Below are 11,660 nucleotides of genomic sequence, written 5' to 3'. Positions count from 1 at the left end.
CCCCTCCTTCCCCCTTTCCCGTCCCAGGACGCGTTGCGCGGCCCGGGCCGGAAGTCGCCCGGTTCCCGGGTGTCTGTCTGAGTCTGTGTCTGGAAGCGGCGCGCGGCCCGGGACAGGCAGTGGGAATCACATCTGAAGCGTCACCTGTATCACTACCATCTCCCACGGAGCCACTACTAGAGGGGAGTAGACCCGGCCCTTCGCCGGGCAGAGAAGATGTTGCCTCTGTCCATCAAGGACGATGAATACAAACCACCCAAGTTCAATCTGTTCCGCAAGATCTCAGGCTGGTTTAGGTGCGGGGAACTGTGTTTGCGGGAAGTGGGTGACCGGCACAAGGGGAGAAGGCCCAAATCTAAAGATGGCCCGAGGTCCAGGGAGGGAGCGTCTGGGACACACTCGTTCGTGTGAGGAAAGGAACGTGTGGACTGGGAGGGTCTTGAAAGGGTACCCAGCGTCCGGGTCTAGCACTCCTTTGACTTTCCCCGTTCATCCCCACTTGTATCACGCCTAGGTCTATCCTGTCGGACAAGACGTCTCGGAACCTGTTTTTCTTCCTGTGCCTGAACCTCTCTTTCGCTTTTGTTGAACTACTCTACGGCATCTGGAGCAACTGGTAACCAAAGGGGAAAAGGGTTGGGGCGGAAGCAGGGGGTGGGGGAGACGAAGCTCTGTTTGCTTAGTGCCACGTAGCTCCTCACCGGAGGCTCAGGTTTTGCCTTTGCCACCACCTATGCCACTCAGTTGCTTTTTCATATCCACACCAGTCTGGCACGGTTACATTTCTTAAGAGCCGAGGCCATCACGTGCAGCAGTTAAGATTTAGGTCCCCGCCTCTTTCGCCAAGCACCCCCACCCCCGACTCCTTCAAACCAGGGTGACAAGTCCCCTCCTCATTTTGACAGATGGAGAGAGTCTTTTATTTTTGCACACCTGAGCTTTGCCCACTTTCTTGGAATTGGGAGAAATCTTTTTCTTCCCGTTCTGTGGGGTAGTGGTATTAGGAATTGACCATTAAAATTGTGGGAGAGAATACCTGACATCTTATACTTAATTTAATACTAGTTCTTGAAAGGAGGGAGAGGTTTATAAAGGAGATATCTGGAGAAACATGCTTCATTCTCTTTACTTTTATGCTGAAACTCTCAAGGTTTTCTTTTGGTCTTGACTGTGCTTAAAGATCCCACATAGTTTTCTAAAAGCTTTTCATCTCTTGAGTTGGTGGTTTTTGGTGTCGCCTTTGATTCTTTTTGTTTTTGTTTTTAACTGCTTTGGGAAGAGGTCTATCCAGTGTAACTCTGTGGAAATGCAGTAATGTTATCCAGGTGTTTGCAGTTGAATGCTTAAGGTCTAGTAAAATTGTTGGGCTAAGGAAAAGATCATCTCACTTCTAGGTGTATTGATTCTTCTTTAAATATCATACTTGTCTTATAATAGCCAACATTTCAAAATTTTATATAAAATTTCAGTTTTTTCTTGGATTCCTTGAAATAGATCTTGGACCCCAAATTTAAGAACCTATGCCATCTATGCTTAATTTTCTATTAATTTAATAAACTAAGTCTCTTATCCTTTAAGGTCCATTTTCAGAGAGAATTGGTGTTTTTGGTCTTTATTGAGATTGAACAATGACATTAGGTGATACCACCAGTTTTTGTGACATGTATACTTTTATATGAAACAGTAGACTTTTAAATTCAAATGTCAATTTAATTTTATCAGAACTACTCAGCAGATTATGCCAGTTACTGGTTTAGTCACCACTCAAATGTAAAAGGCATATTGAAACATAATAAAATCTCAATGTATGTAATAACCCTTTTTAATCATTTGGGGATCAAATATATGTGTCCTGTAATATTAATACCCTTTGATATATTGTACATGTTAAAAGCATTGTATTGTCTTAGTTTGTATTGAAATAACCGTACTTTATTATAAATATGTAATATTACATATAATATATGATATAATAAATATGTTCTATTACATATAAATATGCAATATTTATGTTTTACATTTTCCTCTTCCTAAGTTATGCCATATTGTGGCGTATGTGCTGGCTATTGTCAAGGGTCTATCTTGGTTTGCCTGTGTACAGTTTTGCTATAGTTATGTTATATTACAGTACATTTCACTGTGGCCTTCCATTGCATAAATTACTAAGTGAGTTGTCTTATTCAAGTGATTCATATTTGAAGTACCTAAACCACCTGTCTATGGAAAGTTAGGTATATAGTAATTCTTTTGATCTGTAGAGATCTGTTGAGGAAATCACTAGGACCATTGTTTTCTAGGCGATTAGTCAGTATTCATCAGGATATAAAGAAAACATCAATGGTGCATGGCTTGTTCTGCCTTTAGGTGGCTTGTTCTTTTGACTTTAAGCCTCTTCTCAGTTTACTCCCTTCTTTGTGTTGTATCTTTGCAATCTAGCTCTGAACTACTGTCTGTCATGCCTAGATTAATTAGAGGGTATGCATTACTATGTTAACCTCCACGCCCACAATCATTTATTTTTATCACTTGATTGGGAGTACAAATGTGTTTCTGTTGAAGCCTTAGTGGACCTAGAAGTTGCTTGGGCCTTTTCATAATCTGACTTTTTGTCTTATTTAGATACCACAAATTTGGAGCCCCTTTGTAGACTGATTAGCAGTTTCTTTACATGACTAAATTATCTCTGTTCCTGAAGGTTCAATTAGATTTTAAGTTCCTTGAGTAAATTCCTTACCAAAACTTGTTTTCTGTTTTTGTCATAGTCGTTTCTGTGTTCCTTTGTGTTCTGTAAAAGTAGTTTCAAGATGTTATGAGATGTCAAAAGTTTTTTCCATTATGGAATTAAAAGATAGATAAAACACACTTTCTCTTCATGAATAAAGGTTCATAGAAACATTTGACTTCATTGGAATGAATGTTAAATAGTTTTGGTTCTGATTCAGCACCTTGATTTTAAATAAGAACTTAATTTTAGTTGATTTGTATTTTTGATAATGAGACTGTGTCATCAGTGGAGAACAGCTAAGCTCTTTGTATATTTTCCCTGATTAAATATCTAGTACTTTTTACCTTTCCACTAGAATGTAAATGTTATTAAAGTGGAATCTTTTCTATCTTATTCAGGCACCTTACTACATGGCACATCATATGTTTAATACATGTTTGCTGAATGAAAGAACAAAGGAATAAGGAATATATGGATTTAGTCTGCCAATACTAACCCTGCTAACTATGCTGTTTGGGGCAGGGTTGCAGGGAAGAACATTAAGCCCCTTCTTTCTCTGTTATTTGTAGCAAAATGGTAGGAATACCATATGTATCTTTTCTTCTATGGTTCTTTTCTTTCTAGCATTTTATTTTCATTTACTTATTTACTGTTGAGTAATCTTGAGGTAGTATAGTATATATAACAATGTGGTTTTGTACTATCTAGGATTAAATTCTTTCTTCAGTTTTAGGAAAACCCCAAATTAGTGACTGCCCGAGGAAAATAAAATTTTATTTCCAAAATGGCTATTACGGTTCCAGCCTTCCCTAGCAGCAGAATATCCAGAATGCAGACAAAAAGAGATAAAAAGTATGTACAGTGTCTTTTAAGGAGACTTTTTGGACACTGGCACACAACACTCTTCACCAGTATTTCAGTGACTAAACCTTTATTGCATTGTTCATGTCTAGTTGCAAATGTCATCTTTTTTCCAATCAACCAGGTATTCTGAAAGTCATGAATTTTTTTACCAATGATGAAAGGAAATATGTAGGCTCAGAAAGTGGGAACTCTTCTACAGGTGGAATAGTATAAAAGGCCCAAGGAGTTTTCTACTTTCCAGAGTAGTAGAAGAGCTTAGAAGCATCAGTTACCCAAGTATTTTCTACTATACAGTGATTTTTTCCCCCTAGTATCTTAATATAGTTTGCCTTTTTTTGTTGTTGTTTTAATGCTCTTCTATTTTATGTTTACCTCACTGTTTGAATTTTTAATTTTCAATGATATTTTCTACCAAAGCTGTTAACAACCATTTTCCTCTTGGGCATAGAGGAAACTCATCTAACTCTAAAGATAAATGTATTTGTATTAGCAAAGTAATTACTTGTTTAAGAAATGTTTTAGGCCCTACTAATCACTGTTTCTGTCCTACTTCTGTGTAATAGGTCACAGCATATGTTTGTAAAGTAATTCCTTGGTAAAATGCTTCCACTAGTAACATTTTTTCTATGGCATTAAAGATTTTAAATATCTTGAATTTTTATCGACTTTTACCTTCTGAAAAGACATTACTTACCAGGTTACAGTGATGACTTCTTTTGCTTTTCTGTCTTTTTTTTTTTAAACTTTAAAAACATAGATTCCTCTTCCATTTTGCTGAGAATTCTACCTTACAGGAAGGGGTTATATGGAATGTAGTGGAGTTGTGGGTTTTTTGCCATAACTCTCATTAGTTTAACAACTTACACAAATATCAGGATTCTAAGGATTTTCTGTTTTCTTGCTAATTAATTGATAGTAAATAGTTTCCCCCTTTCCATCTCATGGAACTCAAGTTGATGATTCCCTGTGTTCAATTTCAAGTTAATCTCTAACAGCCACTATAAATATGCTGTTAGCTTAGTTACCTATAGACCTTTAAATTTTTTATTATGGAAAGTGTATGTAAAAGAGAGTTCAGTGGACCTCATGTCTCTGTCACCCACCTTTAATGTTTATTAACATGTGGCCTGTTTTGTTTCATCTGTTGTATCTGTCACCATTGAATTGTTTTAATGTGGATACCAGCTACAGTATGATTTCTTACATATCAATAACTACTTCAATTGGGTCTAAAAGATAAGAGTCCCCATTTTTACTATAATCCAATTGCTATTCTTGGACTTCCTGGTAGCTCAGCTGGTAAAGAATCCACCTGCCATGTAGAAGACCCCGGTTCGATTCCTGGGTTGGAAGATCCGCTGGAGAAATAGGTTACCCACTCCAGTATTCTTGGACTTCCCTAGTGGCTCAGATGGTAAAGAATCCAGCTGCATTGCGGGAGACCCGGATTCAATCTCTGGGTAGGGAAGATTCCCTGGAGAAGGGAATGGCTACCTACTCCAGTATTCTGGCCTGGAGAATTCATGGACAGAGGAGCCTGGTGGGCTACAGTCCATGGGTTCACAAAGACTTGGACACACTGAGCAACTTTCACTTCACTTCAATGCTATTCTTACCTATAAAAATACATAATTTATTAATATCAAATGTCTAGTGAGTGAGTGTTCATATGTCCCTTATTGTCTCAAATTCTGTTTGAAGTTGGTTTTACTAATCAGAATTTAAACAAGATCTATGGTATTTGACGGAGAAGGCAATGGCACCCCACTCCAGTACTCTTGCCTGGAAAATCCCATGGACGGAGGAGCCTGGTGGGCTGCAGTCCATGAGGTCGCTAAGAGTTGGACACGACTGAGCGACTTCACTTTCACTTTTTATGTTCATGCATTGGAGAAGGACATGGCAACCCACTCCAGTGTTCTTGCCTGGAGAATCCCAGGGATGGGGGAGCCTGGTGGGCTGCGGTCTATGGGGTTGCACAGAGTTGAACACAACTAAAGCGACTTAGCAGCAGCAGCAGCAGCATGGTATTTGATTGATATGTCTCTTAAGTCTCAGTTTATCGGTTCTTTCTTTCTTTGTCTTTTCCTTCAATAAGCCTTAGATAAAATCCCTTTCATAAGTCTCTTTGGCCAGATGTTCTGTTCACATTTGTTATATTTTGCTTTAGTGATCACGTTTCCATTTTTATATCTTAAGAAGTTTTCTTTATTAAAATACCTGTAGAACGTGGTCACTTAAACAAAGTTTAAAAATACACTTTAATATTTAGTGTTTAAAGATCAGAGCCAAAAACAAGTATGCTGCTTTTAGCAACCAGTTTTTTAAATCAAGTTACATTTTGTGTGTAAATCATATAGCCTTAAGAATTCTCTATGCTACCTTTATTTTCTAAGGATTTTGTGCCAGGTAGTTTAAGTGATAATTCATAATCAGAAACATTTGCTGATTGAAGATAAGCAGTAAAATTGACATTCCTCATGAACACTGGTTTAATATATGATAAGTGAGCAGAGAGCTAGAAGCAGACTATTTCACATGAGTTTGCCTACATAGATGCAACTAAGTAATTCTCACGATTGGGGTTCACGCTCTCATAATCACAATGCTTTAAGAGAACATCATGTTCTGCCACCTCAAAAGAGGGAGTATTTTTTTCAGGTAGAATCATATTTTATGAAATGTTGGGAAAAAAACCATTTTAATGACAAATTTATTTAAAATTTAAATAAAATTATATCATTTTGATGAGTATTAAAACTGCCACACTACATTTAATTGTTAGAAAGGAATCTGATTCCTCTATCAGAGGAATCTAAAGGAATCTGTATTCCTCCTTTATACAGAAGAGGTTTATCATTTTTTTCCCACTATTGAGGCAGTCTTTGGTGTCTATTGACACCAAATATAAATAAATCTGTTATAAAAGAGATGGTGTATATTAATTTTCTAGGGCAGCTGTAACAAAGTACCACAGGCTGGGTGACTTAAACAACAAAAATTTGTTGTCTTATAGTTCTGAAGCCTAAAAGTCAGAGATTAAGGTATTGTCAGGATTGGTTCCTTTTGAGGTCGATGAGGTCGGTTGCTTTGCTGGCAGTCTTTTGTGTTCCTTGGCTTGTCTGAGCATCACCTGATCTCTGCCTTATCTCTACTTGGCCGTCTCCCTGTGTACATGTCTGTCTGCAGATGTCCCATTTTATAAGCAGAGCAGACATATTGGATTTGGGCCCACCTGACTGACTTAATCTCTACAAATTATGTCTGCAGTGACCCTATTTCCAAATAAAGTCACATTCTGAGTTACTGGAGATGTAAAACTTCAACTTAGAAATTTGGGGGAGAATAGAGTTCAACCCATAACAAGATTTTAGTGTGTGTGTGTATATATATATATATGTAGATCAATAAATCAGTGAATTTTAAAGTTTGTATTTATTTAGCATAAATACCTTGCCTTCTTCTATAACTAATTTACAGTTATTTAGAATAAAAGTCATATATACAATAAAACCCTCCAATTAAGAAATAAAAACATTTAAAACTATATACAGGAGGAAAAATAAACCTGTTAAATATGTGAAGTGAAGTAAAGTCGCTCAGTCGTGTCTGACTCTTTGCAACCCCATGGACTGTGTAGCCCACCAGGCTCCTCCCATGGGATTTTCCAGGCAAGAATACTGGAGTAGTTGCCATTTCCTTCTCCAGAGGATCTTTCCCACCCAGGGATAGAACCTGGGTCTCCCGCATTGTAGGCAGATGCTTTACTGTCTGAGCCACCAGGGAAGTTAAATATGTAGACTACTGTTGTTACTGAAACTGACTTTTGAATTTAGTTATAAAATCTCATGAAATCAAGGCAGAGTGGGTAAAAATTCTCATTGTCAACTGTATTGTTTTATCAGAATAGAGAGAGAGTTTTTTGAAACCAAATTTAAAAAATAACTTACTATATCATATCAGAACATAGAAAGCAAAATCATAAACAATCTTTATTGATTTTGTAACACATTACAAAGATTTTCTTCAAATGGGTCTTCGTACCTCAAAATTTAAATTATTATTTTTAGTGTTAAGGGTCAAGTGTGTAGTTTGAAGTGATCTGTTCAAGGAAAAATCTTAAAATAACTATAAATCTGAGAGGCTTACTTGATTGGCAAGAACCTTACTTTGTCCTCCTCAGGTATTGATTTTCTCATTCAGCCTTTTCATTTGTTCACTCATTCTTGTTCTGCTTTGAGTTGGGTTTCAGGTAAGTATAGACAGTACTTAAAACTATTTTATGCATCTCTGTATATTTGAATAAAATATACAAGGTTCATGATAAAATTTAAGACATTTTTCAAAATGATTTTTGAGGAACTTGTAAATTTTTGTTCTTTTCTGTGTGGGTGAGTAATATGCTTTAGTTCAGTTTCTAAGTTTATAATTATCCTAAATTACAAGGAAATTTAAAAACTGCTTTTTCTACTTCAGTGAAGGTTTTTGACTTTTAGTTTGTAGCAGTTACAACTGAAGAAAGCTCTGACATATATCCAAATATTAAGAGCTATGGATCATGCTGGGAATACTAGATATTAATACTAATATTAATAGTAATAGAAATAATGGGAATATCGATGTGGGTTTAGTGTGACAGGCACTGTAATATGTTGCATAACTATAATTCAGTTATAACAATTATAACACTTTTTACTGTTACCTGTTTAAATGGTGCTAAATTGAGGTCAAAAGTAGTTAAGCAAGTTGACAGTCACAGAACTAGTAAATGGTAGAGCTGGAATTTGAACCCAGATACTTTGACTTCAAAAGTAGTACTCTTAACCATTCTGATACTTCTTATTTTTAAAGATTGAACTGCTGATGCGCTTGCTTTCAGAATGTTTCTGTTGATCTATCGTAAAGTTCCCTGATGATGCTCAGCTCTGTCCAGTCTGTGGTTAAGCCAGTTGGAAGAATTCTTCATCTCTGACACCTTATTTTTTGTTAAATTTTTTTTTGGTACTTCCCATTTTGCTGAAATTTCTTACTGATTCATGAATTTTTTTCCCCCACCTTTCCCATAGATCCTTTATTACTTATAGTTCTGATAGTTCCTATATCTGGGTCAATATTTTTGTCTGGTTCTGTTAACTGCATTATCTCTTTACTAGTTATTTTTCATCCTGTTATTTGTGTTTCTTGAGATTTTTGATCAAAGGCTGGATGTTACGAGTAAAGAACAGTAGATATTGAAGTAATAGTATTTATTATTAGGAATAGGTATGTGTCCTCTGCCAGCCTATTAGTTGGTTAGGCCTTTCACTTCCAGTATTCTTGTATGCATGTGTCACAGAAGCTCTGTCTTTGTGCTCGTGGTGCCCTTCACCTGCCAAGCTGTAGATGATTATCGATCCTTACTCTGTGTGAGGTTTGGGGTGAGGGCAGAGGGGCATTCATTATCTTGACAAAGCCTCAGTCTTAGGCAGGCCCTTTGAGCCTGGGCCTTGAGGGTGTGCTTTTCATTTGATTGTTTTTACATTTTTACTCTTCCCTTCATGACAGTGAAAGTCTGTCACATATATGAGGATAGTCTTGGGTAAAAGTGAGTTTCTTGCTAGCAGAACATGTGCTTTGTGTTGGTACACAGTCCTCTGCCCAAAAGGATTTCCTGCCCTACCCTCCTCTTTCAGTGTCTTTCTTAAAAGCGTGTATAATATGAATCTTTAACATCACAAATAATATGTGACTTCATGTATCTTATAAGAACTTAATAATAATGCACTTCCATTTCATTCTGTCTTTTGTGCTTTAACTGTCATACATTTCACTTTTATGTAAACCCCACAATATAGTGTTCTTTTCGCTTTATACCTGAGGTTAATAAAAAAACCTTTCCTCTTGACAGCAGATAGTAAATATTTTAGGCTTTAAGGGTCATAAAATCTCTGTCACAGTTTCTCGATTCTACTGTTATAGCACAGAAATAGCCATAGACGATATATAAACAAATGAGCATAACTGTGTTTCAGCAAAACTTTATTTACAAAAATAGATGGTGGTCCAGATTTAGCCCGTGGCCTATAGCTTGCTGACCTTGCCTTAGATTGTTGGATATCTTTTTAAAAAATAGCTTTATTGAGATACAATTCAAATACCTAAAATTCTCACATTTATGTTGTATGGTGAATGGCTTTTAATGTATTTATAGAGTTGTAAAATCATCACAACAATCCATTTTGGAACACTTGTATTATTCCAGAAGGAAGCTTTAAAGCCCTAGCTATCACCCTCCAATTCCCTTGTCCCCTGATCTGTCCCAATTTTAGGTGATCACTAATCTACTTTCTGTCTCTATATATTTGCCTGTTCTGAACATTTCATATAAATGGAATAATTTACGTATGATCCTTTGTGATGATTTATTTCATTAGCATAATGGCTTCCAGGGTAGTCCATGTTCTGCATGTATCAGTATTTCATTTATTTTTATTGCCAAATAATATTTCAGCAATATGAAAGAATTCAGTTTCTCCATCAACACTTGTAGTTATTGGACTTCTTTTTCTTAATTTATTTACTTTTAATTCAAGGATAATTACAATATTTTGTTGATTTCTGCCATCCAGCCACATCAATCAGCCATAGGTATACAAGGACTTTTTTATTCTGGTCATCATAGTGGATGTGAAGTTGTTACTTATCATCATTTTGATTTGGGTTTAATGATGTTGAGTAACTTTTGTAGTGCTGATGGCCATTTGCATGTCTTCTTTGGAGAAATGTCTATTCAGATCCTTTATTCATTTTTAAAAAATGGATATTTTCTGTCTTTGAAGAGTTTTAAGAATTCTTCATATATTCTGGATACAAGCCTTTTGTCAGATATATGATTGGCAGATATTTTCTCCCACTTGTACATTGTCATTTCTTGATATTGTCCTTTGAAGCATGAAAGTTTTAAAATTTCAGTGATGTTCAGTCTGTGTTCCTCTTTTTTTCTTTTATCGCTTATGCTTCTGATGTCATATTTAAGAAACCATTGCCTAACCTGACGTTGTGAATGCTTTAGCTCAGAGTTCCCCAACCACTGGACTTGTTCTGGGCCATGGGCTGTCAGAAACCAGGCTCAGAGCAGGAGATGAGTGGGTCCCTGTGCTCCTCTTCGCTCGCATTACTGCCTGAATCTTCTGCCCCATTGTTCTCATTACCACCTAAACCATGCCTACCCCTTTCCCATCTGTGGAAAAGTTGTCTTTGTGAAACCAGTCCCTGGTGCCAAAAAGGTTGAGACTGCTAGTTTAGCTTTTATGTTTAGGTCTTTGATCCATTTTAGGTTAATTATTGTGTATAATATGAAGAAAGGGTCAAAAATAATTTTTTTTGCATGTGGACATCCAGTTGTTTCAGCATCATTTGTTGGACACTCTAAATTCTATTCCATTGATCTGTGTGTTTATTCTTATCCTAGTACCATATTGTTTTTATTACTGTAGCTTTATAATAGGTTTTGAAATTGGGAAGTGTGAGTTCTCCAACTTTGCTTTTCTTTTTCAGTATTGTTTTGGCTGTTCTAGATTTCCTGCTTTTGCATATGAATTTTAAGATCAACTTGTCAGTTTCTCCAAAGAGGTCAGCTGGGATTTTAATAGAGAATAAATTGAATCTGTGGATCAATTGGGGAAGTATTGACATATTAACAGTATTGTCTTATCCATAAACATGGATATCTTTCCATTTATTTAGGTCTTCTTTATTTTTTTAAAACGATATTTACAGTTTCCAGAGTGTAGCTTTTGCACTTTTTTTTTTTTTGATAAATTTATTCTTTAGTATTTTTTGATGCTATTATAAATGGAAAATTTTTAAATTGCATTTTGTGCATCACTAATGCATAAAATATAATTCATTTTTGTATATTGATCTTGTAGCCTTCAACCTTGCCAAATTGATTTATTAGTTCTAATAGTTTTTTAAATTGTCCTTAAGATTTTGCATATATAAGATCATGCCACTTGCAAATAGAGATAGTTTTTACTCCTTCCCTTCCAGTCTAGGTGCTTTTTATTTCATTTCCTGCCTTGTTATACTC

At 36.1% G+C, this 11,660-nt stretch overlaps 1 protein-coding gene across 1 annotated transcript in view; it reads left to right on the top strand.

Moving 5' to 3' along the window:
• Positions 1-17: 17 nt before the first annotated feature.
• The window catches only part of SLC30A7 (solute carrier family 30 member 7), a 99,640-nt gene continuing 87,997 nt past the window's right edge, over positions 18-11,660 (top strand). The window contains exons 1-2 of the mRNA XM_061411038.1: positions 18-296; positions 515-616. Coding sequence (XP_061267022.1) covers positions 217-296; positions 515-616 — 182 coding nt within the window. The 5' untranslated portion in view covers positions 18-216. The remainder of the gene's footprint in view (positions 297-514; positions 617-11,660) is intronic.

Source organism: Bos javanicus, chromosome 3, assembly GCF_032452875.1.
Source record: "Bos javanicus breed banteng chromosome 3, ARS-OSU_banteng_1.0, whole genome shotgun sequence".
In the NCBI taxonomy this organism is placed as follows: Eukaryota; Metazoa; Chordata; class Mammalia; order Artiodactyla; family Bovidae; genus Bos; species Bos javanicus.
Note: the sequence above shows the minus strand (reverse complement) of the source record. Positions and strands in the feature narration are given on the sequence as shown.